Source organism: Lutra lutra, chromosome 8 (genome assembly GCF_902655055.1).
Source record: "Lutra lutra chromosome 8, mLutLut1.2, whole genome shotgun sequence".
NCBI lineage: Eukaryota > Metazoa > Chordata > Mammalia > Carnivora > Mustelidae > Lutra > Lutra lutra.
Genome location: NC_062285.1, coordinates 138,816,573 through 138,835,252, shown reverse-complemented (window position 1 = coordinate 138,835,252; position 18,680 = coordinate 138,816,573). Strand labels below are relative to the sequence as shown.

Sequence of the window (18,680 nt, the reverse complement as noted above, 5' to 3'; positions counted from 1 at the left end):
ATCTGCTAGGGCAGCATTGGCGGGGGGAGTCCAGACAGGGCGGAGGGAGGGTCGAGCTGGGACGCAGCTGCTGCGGGATGCCTGGAACTGGGCCATCCCGCAGAGCCACCTGCGATGGATCAGGGACTAAGGGGCCCTGCACTGGGCTGCTCCCGTTAGCCATGGGTGGCTCCCAGAGAGGGTTTCTGCCAGAAGAGTGTCTGGGCTTGAACTTGGGGTCTGGGTGGCACTCTGTAGCATGCACCACAAGACGTGGATTACTAATCGTGTTAACTACTAGAGGTGAGTAGTTTAAAACATACCCAGGGTGCCTGGGTGGCTCAGCTGTTTGGGCAACTACCTTCAGCCTGGGTCATGATTCTGGAGTCCCGGGATCGTGTCCCACGTCGGGCTCCCTACTTGGCAGGGAGTCTGCTTCTCCCTCTGACCCACCCCCTTCTCGTGCTCTCTCTCTCTCTTTCAAATAAATATATAAAATCTTTAAAAATAAAATAAAATAAAAATTAAAAAATAAAGCATCCCCATAGAGGGGGCCCCAGCACATGTTCTAGGGGGACAAGCAGGTGCTAGATTTCTCAGGATGCATGGCCTGGGACACTGTGCCCTTTGCTGTCACCAGGAAGACTATAACCACATCCACGGGGGCAAATGGACGGTGAGCAACCTGCGGCTGTACCTGGAGAGCACCCGCGGCAAGGAGGTGACCGGCAAGCTGTTCGACGAGATCCACTGGATCATCGTGCAGTCGCTGAAGGCCGTGGCGGTGGGTGGCCAGCCGGGGGGCACTGGGCGGAGCCTGTGAGCGGAGGGCCGCCAGGTGCCGGCAGTGGGGGATGCTTGTTTTCTTGCCACAAAGATTTGTCTTTACGGGCTCGCCTCCCTCGTGTGCACGTGTCTGCTGGAGGCCGAGGCGGCTTCGGGCCCAGCTTCCAGTGAGGTGCTGCGTGGGGCGCGCCAGGGGCCGGATGAGTCCCGCTGGGTTCCTGGCAGCTCCCCTGGGCCCGTGGATGCAGGAGGCATACTTCGGCGTGAGCGGACGGTCAGGGGTGGCCTCGCGGTGGCCTCCCCGTGTTTAGGCCTCCGGCTCTGTGACGTCGTGGGCATCCGGACACTACCTCTCTGTTTGTTGCCTCAAGTCTGCTGTTTGTTGGCTGGTTTGTGGTTTTTGTTTGTGTCTTGTTTTACTGTTCAAAGCAGACGGGCATGTTTTTGAGGGAAAGAGAAAGGAGTCGACCCCGGGCCACCAGCACTGGGCCGCTGTGTTCAGAGCTTCACGTGTGGCTCCCAGATGCTCGGCACCTGTGACTCATAGCGAAATGGAGGCTCAACCCCGGAGCATGGACATGCAGGGACAGGCATTGGGGCCCAGGCCTGCCGAGGGGGCCCCCGACAGACTGCCCCACGGCTGTGGGACCTGAGGGCACTTGGCCTGGCCTGGGGACTAGACATCAGGTCCTGTGCGGAGTGGATGCTCTCCTCAGTGCCTCGGAGGCCTTCTTTGTGGAACTGGGAGACAGCGGGGTCGGGGGTTAGAGAGTTAGCAACTTCCTGTCCTGCAGAGGCTGCTGGGACAGTGGTGTGGGCAGTGGCCGGGGGATCGTACCCCAAGCTCTCCGGGGAGATGCAGTTCCACTGACTCCACTGAAAAATCAGCCCCCGATTCTCCACTGCCCCCCGCCCCCCACCTGGTTTTCCTCCAGAGGGTCAGGCTGGACTGGCCTGAGTTTGAGTTCTAAGTCCAGTGTTTAAAGTAGAGCCAACACACCCACTAAGGCTTAAAAAGGCCTTACTGTCATGTCTGTATGCTGCTCTCACTGTGGGGTGCATGAGGGTCCCCAGGGCGCACGGGACGTAGCTGCTTGCTGGGCCTTCCCACAGGTTTTGATCCAGGCAGGCAGGGCTGGGCCTGGGAATCTGCACTGTGAGCGGCCAGCAAGGTTTCTGATGTACCCGGAGACCAGTTTATGAAGTAGAATTGAACATTAAAAAGAAAATCCAAAATTCAGCAGTAAATGCATTGACTCTTGTCACGGAGAGCAGAGGTTCATGACCGGGCACCCCGCATCCTTAAGGGCCCGAGAAGGGCCTGGCAGCCTGGTGGATAGCGTCCGTGTGTTTGCGATGAGAGACTGCACAGGCTGAACTCTGTGTGCCGGCTGTGGAGCCAGACTTGTGTCCGCTCCGGGGACAGTCCTGCGCAGACAGAGATGCCGCTGCTCAGATCAGGCCTCAGATGAGTGAGGCCCGGAGACCCCCGTGATTGCTTCGGGATGTCGCCTGTCGGCGGCTGAGTGCAGTTTCCGAGTCTGAGCCGAGGAGCGGGAGGAACTGGCAGGGAGGGAGGGTAGCCCTGGGGGTGGAGGAAGGCGCGCTGCCTTGGCAGTGAGACTCCTGCACCCAGCACCGCCAGGAGGTCACGAGGCCCCACCGCCTGTGGCCTCTCTGGTGGTGTTGTCAGCCAGGCCCCCTGGGGCCACCACGCAAACCGCTTCCTCTCTTGCAGCCGGTGATGAACAACGACAAACACTGCTTCGAGTGCTACGGGTACGACATCATCATCGACGACAAGCTGAAGCCCTGGTTGATTGAGGTAACCTTGCGGCTGCAGCCCCAGCGGCTGCCTCTGCCCGTCTCACCCTGGAGCCTCTGGGCAGGCCCTGGGCCAATGCAGCTGAGGAGGTGGAACGGGACGGTGCGCAGGCGCCACAAGCTTGCAGGTGGACAGGGAGCCACTCCCCATCTCTTGGCACTAAGCCCGGATCACTCAGCCGAGCTCAGCGCCGTGGTGCTCCCGGGTGCTTCCGGGCACGTTGTGCCCTGGAGGCCCTGTCCTGTCCTCAAGAGGACATTGTTGCTATTCAGGAAAGGAGCTCCCAGACCCGGAAGTCTGTGGGAGGCGGTAGCCTACCGGCCAGAGATAAGGCATATTATCTTCCCGTCACTGAGGCATACTTTGGGAGTGGATCCCTTGTCCTCTTTCAAGGCGTGCACACTGTGGCTGTGGCTGGCCTCGGGGCATGCATCGTTTCCCTGGCGACAGGCCTGGGCGATGCTTGCCTCAGCCGCCCGTGGGCGCTGGCCGTCGCACCTGAGGCCCAGAGCCTGCCTTGCTGGGGTTGCCCTGCTTTGCTCTGTGGCCAGAGAGAGGGGCTTGGGGCTCAGGGGACACATGCCATGAGAACAAGGGCCGTCTGTTCCGTTGGTTCGTCTCCTTGTGTGTGCCTCTGAGCACCGGCCAAGCTAGATGGCTCACGTCCTTTAGCTCAGTCCAGGAAAGTTGAGTCTCAAAAGGAGGTCATAGTGAGTGGTCCCTTGTAGGGAAGTGCAGTGGGAGCCCTTACAGGAAGCTGCTGGGAGAGCCGCCTTATCAGAGAGCAAACTGTTCCGGAACAGTATTTTCCAGGTTACTTGTTATCTGCCAAAACTGTTGGGCAGGGGGAGGGGGTTGGGCTTGCATGGAGATATACGTAGAGATAGAGAGGGATTTGCAGGTGCACATATGAAATGTTTCTGTGTTCTCTTTTTCCATTTTCAAAGTCCACTGTGCAACCCATTGTGCTATGGAGCATTTTTTTTCCATTAAAAAAAAAGTCACTTGAGGGGCGCCTGGGTGGCTCAGTGGGTTAAGCCGCTGCCTTCGGCTCAGGTCACGATCTCAGGGTCCTGGGATCGAGCCCTGCACTGGGCTCTCTGCTCAGCGGGGAGCCTGCTTCCCCCTCTCTCTCTGCCTGCCTCTCTGCCTGCTTGTGATCTCTCTCTGTCAAATAAATAAATAAAATCTTTAAAAAAAAAAAAAGTCACTTGGGGCGCCTGGGTGGCTCAGTGGGTTAAGCCGCTGCCTTCGGCTCGGGTCATGATCCCAGGTCCTGGGTTCGAGCCCCACATCGGGCTTTCTGCTCAGCAGGGAGCCTGCTTCCTCCTCTCTCTCTGCCTGCCTCTCTGCCTACTTGTGATTTCTCTCTGTCAAATAAATAAATAAAAATCTTTAAAAAAAAAAAAAAAAAAAAGTCACTTGAATGGAAGTCAAGCTTTCCTTGACGAGCTAGGTCGTAATTGTGAATAACACTGTAACGTAATAACAGACCTTAATTTTAGCATACTTATGATAATCTTGGCGTTCTGGTATGGGAGCATAGTAATTCCAAGGGTGCCTGAGGTTCGTACAGTCCCTTTCACTGTTGTTCGTTCGCCACTCTGCTGGCGGCTCAGAGACAGAGTCTGGCTGTTCGGGAGAAACCTGAACCACTTGCAGACTTGCTGCTCCGCTCTCCTGCGGCCTGAGGGAACAGCTAACCAAGAGTGTTACAGCTTTGCCTAAAGTAAGAGTAAGTAGGTTGTAACTGAGGTCCTGTGGGTCTCTCCACACAGTAAGTGCATTTTAACCTGTGGACGTTTGACATTGCTTAGCAGCTCAGGGACCTTATGGGACTAACTTTCTGTCTTTCAGATGGGTTCCTAATTTGGCAGAATATTGCTTTGTTGGTGACTTAATTATTCCCTTCGCCAAAAAGGGGCCCCCTGGGACACCTGGGTGGCTCAGTCGGTGGGTAGAGAATCCGACTCTTGATCTCGGGGTCTTGAGTTCGAGCCCCATGTTGAGTACAGAGATTACTCAAAGGGGGGGCATTACTTTTTACTCCAACCCCACGATGCTGCTTGGTCAGGGTGATCTGGTTCACTGATTCCAGCAAAGCTAGGGGTGGGGGGTGCTTTCAGTACTTGAGACAGAGCTCATCACACAGGTAGACACGGAAGTTGTATTTGTGATCTACAGTCACTTGACATTTTTTAAAAAAGATTTTGTTTATTTGACAGAGAGAGAGATGGTGAAAGAGAGAGCACAAGTGCAGGAGAGCTAGAGAGGGAGAAGCAGGCTCCTCACTGAGCAGGGAGCCTGATGTGGCGCTTGATCCCAGGACAATGGGATCATGACCTGAGCCGAAGGCAGACGCTTAACAACTGAGCCACCCAGGCACCCCATCATTTTCTCTAAAGATTTTAGAATCCAGTTTCTCCCAAACAGCCAGACTCTGTCTCTGTGCTGCTAGCAGAGTAGCTAACATACAACAGTGCAAGGGATCACGATCTGAGCCAAAGGTAGATGCTTAACCAACTGAGCCCCCCTGGGCACACCTTCACTTAACATTTTTATTTGTGTGATAAGTGATTTGCAAGTCATAATCCCGGCCTGTTTTCAATATTATTTATATTTCATCCAATAGCTAATGAAAGCAGATCCAAAAATGCTTCCTATATGAAGTACTAGAGGATATTAGATACGAACAGTATGACATGACAGTTTGACCCAAAGTGTGTGGTAGCTGGCGTTTTCCTCAGCAGTGCATGTGTTCACGCCGCAGGAGTCCGCTGTCCCGGTGAAGAATGCGGTTCCTTTCCTCTCCCAGGTGAACGCGTCCCCGTCTCTCACCTCCAGCACTGCCAACGACCGAATCCTGAAGTATAACCTGATCAACGACACTCTCAATATTGCGGTCCCGAATGGCGAGATTCCAGACTGTAAATGGAACAAGTCACCCCCGAAGGAAGTCCTCGGCAATTACGAAATCCTGTAAGTCTGTGTGCAGACTGGGCGGCTGTCCTTGTGCATTTTGGGTTGAGGGGCGCCACAGCCCAACGTGGATTTTCTATACATGTGTGGACTTGCCTTGGGCCAAGTATTTCATTTATTATCCGTGTTACAGGATAGGTCGTGTTGTAGCAGAAAAACGTGTCTTAAACTAGGGCTTTGTCTCCGTCTTTTGCTTGATCAATATTGATGAAATGTTTGCCACCTGCTGGGCACCACGTGAGCCGCTGGGGCAGGTGGGAGCAGGTGGGAACAGGTGGGACCAGGAGAGCTCTATGGCTTACCTTCTCCGGGCCACCATGGAGCAGAGAGCCCTTGCGCACACCTGGGCTCCAGCACCTGGAGCTGTGGGACCCTGATGAACTCTCTGCAGCTCTTCGAGCCTCAGTGTGTCCCGCTTGAGTGGGGCTCCTGCAAGCGATCTCACAGAGTTGGGAAGGCGAGAATGTTCGCGATGATTGCTGACAGCTGAGGGCTGCCACATGCCCCAAATTGTGCAGAGCTTCATTTCCCCAGAGACCTCCTGAGGTCAGTGTTGTCATGAGCGCCCTCTCACGCATGCGGAAACAAGGTTTGGAGAGGTACAGTGGCCTATTGGTGGTGACTGCGAGTGGGAGCAGCATGAGAACCTGTCAAGGGGACAGTGGTTGAGTGATGTACCATTGGTTCGTACTGTGGGATAGTGAGTGACCGCTGAGAACATGGCCCAGGAGCTATGGTGGGGCCTGGGGGGCTGCGGGAGGAAAGCTCGTTGTAGAGAAGGGTGCGCAAGAGACACGTGTTCGCTTGTCTGTGTGGGCTGCGAGGTCTGGAAGGGGAGCTGGAGAAAAGAAGAAACAGTGCCCCAAATGGAAGGGGCATATGTGTTAGGGTCATGTTAGTCTTTCTGTAAAAGTAAAAATGCACATTTAACGTTTCAAGAAAACAAAGGAAGAAATTTGTAGTGGACCTCGTGTGCCGCACGCCGATCCTGGGCGGGCGTTACGGGCGTGGGGACTTGGACTCCAGAGCCCATGGCTGACGGCGCTGTCTCCACCGTGCGTGCCCTTGACATATGCGCACAGCACCGGGGAGGGTGGAGGGTCAGCTCAGAAGGGCAGTGTGGGGCCTCCGGGGCAGTGGTGGGGAGCTGCGAGTGTGACCACTCAGCATGGGGGGTGGTTTTCTCCAGCCACGGGCAGTGGTTAAGTGGGTAAGTGCAGGGTGAGCCGAGGGCGGGAAGTGGCCAGCACTGGGGGCTTGTCGGGCAGGGAGGAGGGTGAGAGGGGAGGGCAGTGGGGGCAGTGGGAGGGGACTGGAGGTCCTGGTGCTCGCGGGCTGCTGGGCTTGGGGCGCAGGGATGCGAGCGGGGGAAGAAGAGGCAGAGGTCAGAGGGAGGGTCTGCAATCTGGGCTTTGCGGGATTGCGGTTACTGGACACAACAAGGTCGGGAGCCGTGGGAACGGGCCTGAGCTGAGGCGGAGGACGAGGTCATGGAGGGGTGCAATGGGTCAGGGAATTGGGGTCTCTTGTCTGGTCACTTGCCCTGACCAAGAACTGTGAGCCAGGGGCCTGAATCATAAGGAATTAGGTTACAGGTAACTGCACAAGGCGCGTGGTGGATCCTGCTGACCTGGGAGGGGGGCTTTGTGGGGGGGCTCCCTCCAGACCCAGGGGCATGACGGGTACGAGGGAAAGCACCCCCCGCTGGAGGGGCGGCAGAGAAGCCGTGTCTTCAGGGAGAGCCGGGGTTTAGCGCAGGAAGGTGCAGAGGACGTTCCAGGATGAGGTGGGGAATCGGGGGTTTGCAGGTGACCGGTGAGTTCTGAGGGGATCAGTCTTCCTCCAGCCACCGTGGCGGCAGGCTGGGCTCTCGGGAGCCCCGGGGCTATTGGGGGAGGGCGGCAGACACCCCACTTCCGGTTAAAGACAGAGTCCGAGTCTCATTGCTGTTAGCTGACAAAGCAAAAAGGTGACCCCCCCCAACCCGCTCGGCATCCCCCCACCCCTGTGAGTAAGGAGGGCTCCCGCGCAGAGCTGATCGATCCAGGCGCTTCCACGCAGGCCTGCTCCCCAGTGCTCAGAGGACCTCACGGTCAGGAAGCCCGTTGCTGACTCCCAGCCACGGCCTCCTGCAGCGGTAGCCGGCTGCGTGGGCACAGAGGGCCCTGACTTTCTACCGCGTCGGTGCTCTGCCTCCCATGGGGGGCTCGCAGCGGTCTCCAGAGTGTGCCAGAAGCAAGAGGAGGAAGCCCGGCGCCAGTTAGCCGCCCGAGGTCATGCTGCCGGTGCTGGCCCCCAGAAGTAGGTGCTCTTGTTGCCCTGATCGCCATCCTGGCCTTCAAGCCATGCGGCCTGACTTTCTGTGTCTGCAGCCTCCAGGGCCCAGGGCTGAAGCTGCTGGGTATACGCTTGTACACCCTTGAAAGCCCTACTGTCCAGGCGCGCCTGGGTGGCTCAGTCCGTTAAGCATCTGCCTTCTGCTCAGGTCACGATCTCAGGGTCGTGAGATGCAGAGTCCAGCCCCACATTGGGATCCCTGCTCAGCCCAGAGTCTGCTTGAGATTCTCTCTCTCCCGCTGGCCCTCCCCCTACTCACTCTCTCCCTCTCTAAATAAGGTAATTGATCTTTTTTTTAAGATTTTATTTATTTTACAGAGAGAGAGGGAGAGGGAGAGAGAGGAAGTGGGCACATGAGCAGGGGCAGAGGGAGAGGGAGAAGCAGGCTCCCCACTGAGACAGGAGCCTGATGTGGGACTTGATCCCAAGGCCCTGGGATTGTGACCTGAGCTGAAGGCAGCCGCTTAACCAACTGAGCCACCAGGCATCCCTGATCTTTTTTTTTTAAGCTTGTATTTATTGATTTGTTAGAGAGAGAGAACACGCATGTAAGCAGGGGAAACAGCAGGCAGAGGGAGAAACAGGCTCCCCGCTGAGCAAGGAGCCTGATGTGGGTGGGGCTCAACCCCAGGACCCTGGGATCATGACCTGAGCTGAAGGCAGATGCCAACTGAGCCACCCAGGCGTCCCAATAAATAAATCTTTAAAAAATAAAAAAATAATACTGTCTGGACCGTGCCAGTGACTGCAACCCCCTTGTCATTCTGCTCAAATGAGAAGGGGCCCTAGGAGACCATCCCAGCAGCACCCCTGGGAACAGCCCATCCCAGAGCCCCACTGCTTGCCACAGGCACAGCAAGGCTGGTGAGCCCTGTGTGGTCCTTTCCCCCACTCCCCCCCCACCGGTCATCAGTGCATTCTTCCTCCACACCCACCCAGCAGTGAGGTGCTGGGGGGAACTGTGAGCCAGACAGATGGGGGTCACTGCAGTCCTCAGGTCAGCGATGGAGACACAGAACCAGCAACAGAGTGCTAATGGGGAGTGCTAACCTGTGAGTGGGGAGTCAGGGGCTCTAGCAGTCCTTGGGGTGGGGAGGGACCCCCACAGGCAGAACCTCCCTGGGGAGTCCTCCCTGCAGCATCATCTCTCCTTAAGGAGATAGGGGAGAGGAGGGCCCTCCGTTGTCGCCCTGATCCCCATTCTGGAAGAGGGAAACCCCATAGTGACTGCCATGTGGGTAACAGTCAACAAACTGGCCTTCTTCCTCCTCACCTTTCCCTTGCGTCCCCCCATTTGCCAGCAGAAGCACAAGGCAGCAAATATGTTCTTCAGCTTCTGAAGCTTCTCCCGCACACTACTCTCAGCTTGTGGATTCCGATTCTGGGAATAAATGTAGAACAGAAATAGCTCCTTTTCGAGAAGTCAGCAAAATTCAGCTAACACAACCTAATTGAGCAGCATCGTACCTTTCGCATTGAACAGGAACATCTACTTACGACAGAGGCTCCTCAGTCAGGGCGTGGCCACCAAAGGACGCCTAGGAAGGAGGTTTACTAGGGAACAGAAATGTTTTTCATGCTCTTGATCCACAGGGTTAAAAGGCCCCAATTAAGAATCTGAAGTCTTGGGATTTATTTGATCCCACAGACCTTCGGACACTGAGTAAACCTCTCCCCAGGGTCAGATGGAAAGTGGGGATCCATCAGGAGGGTGATGGGAAGTCACTAGGGGATTAGGAGACCCCATCACCAGAGCCTGCACCTGCCAGGTCCCACAGGGGTGCAGTGACATTTCTCCAGCCTCGAGGACCCCTTAGGAGGGGCTCACTGTGGCGAGAGAAGCCAGGGACTACCCAGACGTCCGAATCGGGCAGGGGCATCCGCGATTCTAGCTCCGTCCTTTCTGAGGCAGAAGCCCAGGCTCTGTGTCCTACACAGGCCATGCTTTCACACTGCACAGGTCTGGCGCGTGAATGCTAGTGGGCCAGTGCAGGGGAGGCCTCAGCTGGTGGGTGCTCAATCTGGCCTTTCTTGCAGAGGTGACCTGCTCACCCTGTCCTGGTCCCCTCCCCCTGGGTGGGTCATTCACACCCTGTTCCCCGTCTGAAGTGGGTCCGTCATACCTGCCCCCAGATGCTGTGTGTAAGAGTATTTCCCAGACATCTGTCCTCTCCCTCACCTCCCTGGTGTCTCATGTTTCCTTGGGGGTCACTGCCGACTTCCACCTGGTAGGAAGCCTTTAGAAAACGCCGACGGCAGGAGTGGGAACAGTTCGCAGAGTAATTTAGCAAGTCTGTACCCGCCTGCTCTGTGGTCTCCGGCAGGGTCTGGTGGGCTGGCAGGCGGGAGGCATGTCGGGGAGTTGGGGGGCGGGCTGCTTCCCTGGGCGACGTGGGATTTACGGGATTGGCCGTGCTCAGCGCTGCTGCCGCTTCTGCCAAACCCTGAAGGTGATCCTCTGTTTCCAGCTATGATGAAGAGCTGGCACAGGGCGATGGCGCTGACCGAGAGCTGAGAAGTCGTCAGGGCCAGTCGCTGGGGCCCAAGGGGGGCCGGTCGCGAGACTCGGGCAGAACCGTCCTCACCACCTGGAAGTGAGCACCAGTCACCGTGAAAGATGGCGAGCCAGACCCTACCGGATACTCAGTGCACCTGGGCCCATTCCGAAATTTTCCTTTTTCTAGAGCTTTTTCCCCCTTTCCTAAGCGCTGTAAATAAAGGCACTTCTTTGGAAGGTTAAGGAGTCTCTTATGAGGAAAAGATGCCCCGCTTCTCCTCCCCTCTCGCACAGTACCTCTGAGACCAGACGTGTGGGGGTTTTCCCCATACCCAGCCCTTCTGTGCTCCTCTGGCTGGTGCTGGGTGTCCACGATTTCTCTCCATTTTGATACCATCTGCCTGGAGATGGCGTCTGGTCCCACCGGGGAAGGGCCCAGTCCCGCAGAGCTGTCCCCCATGCCCCTGCATCCCCATAACCTCAGAAGCCGATCCTGGTTGTCTCCTGTACTCCTGACCTCCCTGCTCTAAGTGGGAGGTTCCCACCACCTTTCTCAAGCCCCTCCGAGGGCTTCATTCCTTGGCCAGAGTGGCTCACGGGACTCAGGAAAACCGTTCACCTGCTCGATTACCCATTTCTCATGAACGATGCAACTCGGATCAGCCCGATGGAAGAGATGTAGGAGGCAAGGTATGGGGGAAGGGGTAAGGAGCTTCCGCGCCCTCCCTGGGTACGCCACCCTCCCAGCGCCTCCCCGGGGTGATCAGCCTGGAAGCTCTCTAAAGTCCGTATTCGAGATTTGTGAAGGTTTCATATATGGCATCTGTTGGTTAAATCATTGGCCATCGATGATTGATTCAACCTTTAGCCTCACCTCCTCCCCAGGAGCTGGGGGGCAGCGGCTGGAAGTACCCACCCTCTGATCCCCGCGTGGTCCCCTGGCAGCCAGTCAGGCTACCTGGGAGCCCCCAGCCACTGGGTCAGCCATCGGCACAAACTGGCTCGGTTGAAAGGGGCTTGTTAGGAATAACAGAAGACACCTGTTTCTCTTTTACTACCCGGGGCTATTTCAGGAACGGGGGACAAAACTAAGTATTCTAACAAAGAGCGGTCCCTATCGCTCTTGGAAAGGAAAGGACAGGGGTTTTAGGAACTGTGTGACAGGAACAGAGACAAAGACCAAATCTCTTTCTTTCTTTCTTTTTTTTTTTTTTTTAAAGATTTTATTTATTTGTCAGAGAGAGAGGGAGAGAGAGCAAGCACAGGCAGACAGAATGGCAGGCAGAGGCAGAGGGAGAAGCAGGCTCCTGCTGAGCAAGGAGCCCGATGCGGGACTCGATCCCAGGACGCTGGGATCATGACCTGAGCCGAAGGCAGCTGCTTAACCAACTGAGCCACCCAGGCGTCCCTCTTTTTTTTAATTAAAAGATTTTATTTATTCATTTGACAGAGACACACAAGAGAGGGGAACACAAGCAGGAGGAGTGGGAGAGGGAGAAGCAGGCTTCCCAAGGAGCAGGGAGCCCGATGCGGGGCTCGATCCCAGGACCCTGGGTTCATGACCTGAGCTGAAGGCAGATGCTTAACCGACTGAGCCCCCCAGACGTCCCTATATTTCTTATTATAAATCACAACACCCCATTTCCATTTCATCAGGGCTGGAAGAACCGATTCACAAGTGCCTGAAACCAGCTCTTTCCAGAGACTAACAGCCTCAGCGTCCAACTGAGTTTATTACAAAGTGTTCACATTTTAAAAATACTGCGCTGACTAAAGAACGAAAGCTGACTGTCTCACAGAGTCATGGTGCTGTGAGAAAGCAAGATATTTAGCCCGATGGCTGTTTCGGTGTCACTCCCTCTAACTGTGACTCGGAGGAAGACTGGCAACCGGGACTGTGTGTCAGTAATCTGTCCTCACAGAGGCCGTTGTCTCGCTGCTGTCGGAAGAGATCAGTTTCTGTCACTTCGATTTTGGAGGTGAGTCTGTCAGATGGGCCCAGACGGTCCCCACTGTGTGGCCCAGCGGACAGCAGCATCCGGGGATGCCGCAGACCAGAGGTAAGCGTCTTTGGCAGCTGGCAGCCGGGCCCAGCTCCAGGGGTGCAGTGCTGACGTGAAGCCGCCCTGGACACCGAGTGAGGTGGAGGAGAATCTGGGAAGCCCTGAGTCAGTAGGGCAGAGTAACTGATGCATGCCAGGAACCCCCGAGAGGCGGGCTCCTTCTAGAAAGAGCCTTTTTCTGATGGTCATGCTTGACACTGTTCACTGCTGCTTCGGTCACTGTCTTGAATTTATCTTTAAAACTCCCCACCTGAGGGGTGCCTGGGTGGCTCAGTCAGTTAAGCGTCTGCTTTCGGCTCCGGTCATGAACCTGGGGTCCTGGGATCAAGCCCCGCATCAGGCTCCCTGCTCGGCGTGCTCTCTCTCCCTCCCTGTCTCTCTCTCTCTGTCAAATAGATAAAATCTTTTTTTTAAAAAAGGCAAAACAAAAAAACTTCCCACCTGAAAAAAAAAACAAAAACCAAAAAACTCCCCACCTGTCTTGTTGTGATGCTAGTACTAGGGTTTGGTCTCCTGGTGGTGTACTGAGGACATGGCATGCTGACAGAAGTCTTCCTTGTACCCGTGTGTGGACATATGTCTGGTTTATACGTCCTGTCACGTGTGTCTGTGTGCTCACATGTGTTGAACGCGGTTTCACGGCCAACTGGGGAAAAGGGCCCTTTAGGTGGTAGGACAGAGAGAGAGAGGTGTGACGCAAGTGGCACTCAGCCGGCATTCACATGAATTGCAGTTTGAGGGGACTTGTCTGTGGTGTCCCTGCAAGCCTGAGATTGTGCCACCTCCATGGCCTGATCTGAGGTCTAACGTTCATGGCGGGTGTAGCTTTGACCTTGAGTCAGACCTGGGCTCCAAGCCTGGCTCTGCCATTTATGAGCTCGTCCCGAGGCTGGCCAGGGGATCTTTGGACCTTGGCTGGTTGGTGTATAGAAGGAGATTAATTATATCCGTTTCAGAAGTCACCAGTGTTACAGCCGCGGGTCCGGCCCGCCCCACGGGCGCTGCGACTCCGACACGTCTCCTGACCCAGGAGGGGCGCAGTCCGCGGGGCAGAGGGCCTCCACCCCTGGCTCCGGCCCATGGCTTTTCCAGCCACGACGTCCTCCAACCCAGCTTCTCAGTCGTGTTGTTTTTGATTTGTTCTCGGGGTCTCTGGGAGCCGGGTGGAGTCCCCGGCTGGGAAGGTTGACCTCGATCTGAGCACAAAGGGCAACGCCATCACCTCAGGAGTGAAGTTGTTAGTTTGCCGACGTGCAGGTTGCTAGGTGAAGGCGGGGTCTGCTAGAGAGATTCTGTCCAACACTGACTGTCACATCGGTGATGTCATGTTCTGGGGCAGATGTTTCCTCTGAAGACTTCCAGAACACACAGGGGTGGGAAGCGGGCGATGTCCGAAGCAGGCCACGGAAATTCATGGATTGTAAACGCTATTCATCACGGAGTGGTCCCCGCCTTTGGAATCGTCCAGGATGACACTTTCTGCTTTCTTATCAGCTCCCGTTATTTTTTTTCCCTTTCGATGGGGGCTGGAAGGGCGGGTTCCAAACTCTGAGGGTCATTTTCACAAGGATTCTTTTTTTGTTTGACTTTATTTTTTCCAGAGCACATTCGTCATTTGCCTGCTTCCCCAACGGGCTGCTCCCCAGTATTCCCTGGTGGGTGTGCAAGCTGGGAACACCACAGTATCTTCCTAAATGTCTCCCCTCCCCACCCCACGGTCCCTAAGCCTGCTGACAGCCTCCTCACTCAGCCTCCTCCTTCCCCTGGCCCCCCGCCGGACCCCTGCCGAGCCTCCCACTGGTCTCAGTCTGCAGCCCCACCCCCACCCCGTCCCGTCAGGCTTCAACCTCAGGCCAGCAGGATATCTAGATATCTAGATATCTAGATATAGATATCTACATATCTATCTATCTATATTTTTTACTAGCGTCCATTTCTCCCAGTGTGCGGTGGTCCTTCGACGCACTCCCCAAAAGGCAAAGTCTCTTGTCCTTGGGAGGATTCAGGAGGCCGTCCGCACATGCTTTGTCCACCAGCCCCAAACTCACCTGACTTTTCTCTCCCTGGACCATCTGTCTTCCTCCAAGGACCATTTCCAGCTCCCATGCCTCCCCCAGCCAGCTGGAGGCTGTGTTTCCTCCCAGCCCCAGGCCCTTGGTCTCCCCAGCATCAGGCTCTCAGGAAGGGTTGGCTGCAGGGACCCTGGCCAGCCTGCCTTGAGGCCCAGCACCTGGTTCTGCTCAGTGACCAGGCACCCACAAGGTGGCCACTGTGTCATTTAACAGGTGCTGTGCCCAAGCAGACCACCCTCCGGCTATTTCAGGATCCTTTGTGAGGCAACAGGAGCATCATTCAAATTTCGCTTCCTGTTTCTCATTTGGGAAGACGATGTATTCTTATGTTCCCTGATCTGTCCCAGCCTGTGAACCATATTGTATCTCCTATACTTTGAAGTTAAAAATAGCAATTCCATACTTTTGTGCCTGGAGCATTCAAAGCAGTCCATCTCCCGCTCACTCCCCCCATGGCTGGTGCTTCTTGAGCAGAAACAACCTAGGGGACTGCGGGGTCCCCTGTAGGGAGCCACAGGTTTCCCCTGCCTCCCACTTGTCCACATTTTTTTTTCCATCTTCAAGTTCAGCTCCCTTGATTTTTCTCATGTAAACATGCTGTCTGGTAACTCCAGTCGGAGCCCTCATCCTCTTTCTGGATCTTCGGAGACTGCAAAGTCCTGAGCAAAGCCTGCTTCCGGGGTTCAGGGATGAAGAAGCCGTAGCTTGAATGCGGCTTCAAAGGTGGCCGGGCAGATGGCTCGGGTGGCCGTGTGCCCTCGCGGATGTGTAGTGGGCCTCACTGACCATCAATGGCAGCAGCCTCTTGGGCGGGGGGATCCAGGTGTGCCCCACAAAATGTGGTGACAGGGGCCAGTGGGGCCCTCGTGGCCATCTTCACTGGGATCCTGGAGGCTTGGCCAGGATGGTGGCCCAGTGGTTGGCAGCGGCAGCTTCCTCGGAGCCCCTTACACCCGCCGTGTAGCCCCCAGAGCCACACAGGGCTTTGGACCTGGTCCCTGGGCCTACTTCTGCGGGGACGTCCTCTTCAGAGCCTCAACCTCAAGGGACACCAATGACGAGGCTTCTTGGCGGTGTAGTGGGTTGGATGGAGCCCCTCCAAATTTCATGCCAACCCAGGACCTTGGAATGTGACCTTATTTGGAGATAGGTCTTTGTAGGCGGATGAGTTAAGGATCTCAAGATGAAATCCTCTCGGGTTTAGGGTGGGCCCTAAGTCTAATGACTGGTGTCCTTATCAGAAGAGAAGACACAGTCACACAGAGAAGGCCACGTGAGGACAGAGGCAGAGACGGGGCTGAGGCCGCCCCTCGCTATGGAGCGCCAGGCAAGCCAGCGGCCACCAGAAGCTAGAAGAGAGACCAGAACAGACTCTTCCCCCAGAAGCCCCCCTCAGCAGGAGCCTGCACTGACAACACCTTAACTTCAGACTGTGGCCCCCAGAATTGTGAGAGAACAAATTTCTGTTGTTTCATGCCATCTAATTTGTGGTAATTTGTTAGAGTGGCCATGGAAAACCAGTACAGGGGGTAAGAGAAGAGTGAGGTCCAGAGGACTAGCCCACCTGGGGACCAGTGACCCACCTCGTTCTCTGTCAGGTTTGCTGCCTCAGCCCACCCAGCCTCACGATGAAGGCTCATGGTGCCGGTGTCATCTGGAGTGGGTCCTTGGAAGGGTCACACCTCCTGCCTCTCCTCTAGGCATCCACTGCCCCACACGGTGGCCCCAGTCCCAGCCAGGAGCAGCCCCATTCTCTGCTTAGCTCTCACCTCAGCGTCCTGCCAAATCAGATGCTTCGGAGAAAACCAGGGTTTTCTGGGGGGTTTTGGGTAAAATGATCACTATGCGTGAATATGATTGCTGGGACGGGTTGGGGGGGGACTCCCTGCCTACCAGGCAGTAATGGCCCCACGATGCCTGTGACCTGTACTGTCCAGGCCCTGCCGGTGCTTGGTGCCTCTGGTGTCAGACTCAGGCTGTTCTCAGTGCTTCCCCCTCCCTCACCTGCCAGTTCCAACTGAGTCTTTGTGATTTCTGTCTCCTGCATTTGGTCCCCAGTGTCACCTCTGCCCCTGCTCCTTCCCCTGTCCCCCATTTGCCTCCAGGTCCCCCCCCCCCACCACTCCCCTTGAGCTGCTTCTCCCAAGAGCACACCTGAGGCATCAGCTGCTGGTAGCCGGATGCCTCCTGGGGAGAGGGAACCATGGGGGCTCCCTCCTGCCTGGGGGGGCTCTCCCCTGTTGTGGCTGAGGACTCTGGGCAAGGCCCAGCCACCGCAGCTCACACCCAGGCCTGATTCCCATAGTGGCTGGAACAGCGAGCTGGACTGCTGAGTTCCAGGTGCCACCCCCCAACACACGCGCGTGCGCGCACACAGACACACACACACACACACACACACACGGAGCAGAGGCCTGTGGCTGCCTCATTCTCCTTTTGTCCCAGCCTTAGACCCTGCTAGCCTGGGGGTCCACAGCCAGCCAGCCAGTGGTGAGGAGAAGACATCTTAAAATGCGGGTACCAGGAGCTGTTCCAGCTGGCGAGACCAGACGACTTCTGTCCTCTGACATTGCCCATGAAAAGCAGGAAGTGGCCCTGGCAGCTGGGAGTGGGCCTAGTCCTCACAGCTTGGTGTCCTCACTCAGAAGGTAAACAACAGTACAAGATACCAACACCAGACAAGGCCACTCCGCCTGATAATCAAGAGAAAGACAAGACCCCTTGGTCATCACCGAATGCGGACGACAGCGTGAACATCATTCAGGCCACAGAAGGACCAAACCTCCCTGCCCGGCTTCCTCAGGCCCCTCCCTGTGGACGAAGGTTTGGTTTTGGTTTTGTTTTAAGTAAGCTCTGTGCCCAGTGTGGGGCCCAAACTCATGACCCCGACATCAAGAGTCACATGCTGAACCGACTGAGCCAGCCAGGGGCCCCGGATGAGAGTTACTGGGATGTCCCCTGCCTGACAGCGCCCAGGCTGGAGCAGAGCCCCGCCTCCTCAGGCCCCCCGTACCCCAACACTCACCCAACCTCCCTGTGTCACCTCTTTCTCACCCTCTTGCTGAGCGTCCCACACTGCTGTGGTGGCCCTCCCTCCAGCCTCCAGGCCAGGGGCGATCGCCGCTCCCGGCTTGGTGGGGAGAACACGAGACCACGGAGAACGTGGACGGCTTTCACGTGGCGGACTTCATTTGTTTCGATGTGGCTGAGTGTTAAGATTGACCTCTTGGGGCGCCTGGGTGGCTCAGTGGGTTAAGCCGCTGCCTTTGCTCAGGTCATGATCTCAGGATCCTGGGATCGAGCCCCGCATCGGGCTCTCTGCTCAGCAGGGAGCCTGCTTCCTCCTCTCTCTCTGTCTGCCTCTCTGCCTGCTTGTGATCTCTCTCTGTCAGATAAATAAATAAAATCTTTAAAAAAAAAAAAAAAAAGATTGACCTCTTCCCCAAGGTCGGCAGAGGCCCTGTTTAACCTTGGAGAACAAGTAAACCCATTTCTCTCGGTGCTGCAGGTGGTGAGTGGTGAAGGAAGAACGGGTGAGGGGGTTGCTGGCCTTGGGCACCTCCGCACAGGAACTCTGTGCCCCCCTTCCTGTGGGGGGAGGCAGCCGAGTCGTTACTTAGCTTATAGGCTGTTTTCTCACAAAGCCTTAAAGGCCTACTAAATAATAAAAATAATAAAAAGTATCCCAGCATCTAATTGGAGAGCCCCAGGATGCTGCCCGGTCCCTCATGGGGAGGGGGAGCTTCCCAAGGTCACACAGCTCGTGAAGGGCAAGGGCTCCACTGGGACCTGGCCAATGTGACTGACTTCCCGCTCTTTCCAGCCCAGGGGGCCATCTGCTGCGGGGCCCGTTTCGACAAAGAAACACTGGGTCACTGTGGCAGCAGTACTGTATCCAGGGACGGAAATGAAAGATTATAATCGACAAATATTGGCCGTCACTCTCCATAGACAAGGTTTGGGATGTGGGAGACTGCAGGGGTACTGGGACAACGACAGAGCTGGACAGTGGAGGAACCAGCTCTGTCCGGGCCCTCCTGCTTGCTCGCTGTGTGACTGTGAGCGGTCACGTAGCTTCTCTGAGCTCCGTTTCCCCATCTGCTGGGGTCGGGGGGGTGGGGATCATAACCTGTGCCCGCCTG

The 18,680-nt window shown here is 56.1% G+C and overlaps 1 protein-coding gene across 4 annotated transcripts in view; it reads left to right on the top strand.

Moving 5' to 3' along the window:
- TTLL1 (TTL family tubulin polyglutamylase complex subunit L1) overlaps positions 1-10,646 on the top strand; it is a 30,702-nt gene extending 20,056 nt beyond the window's left edge. For all 4 annotated transcript variants that reach the window (XM_047742620.1, XM_047742619.1, XM_047742617.1 and 1 more), the window contains 4 exons: positions 620-763; positions 2,504-2,590; positions 5,406-5,569; positions 10,375-10,646. In XM_047742620.1, the coding sequence (XP_047598576.1) occupies positions 620-763; positions 2,504-2,590; positions 5,406-5,569; positions 10,375-10,504 (525 nt within the window). In that variant the 3' untranslated portion in view covers positions 10,505-10,646. The remainder of the gene's footprint in view (positions 1-619; positions 764-2,503; positions 2,591-5,405; positions 5,570-10,374) is intronic.
- Positions 10,647-18,680: the final 8,034 nt, after the last annotated feature.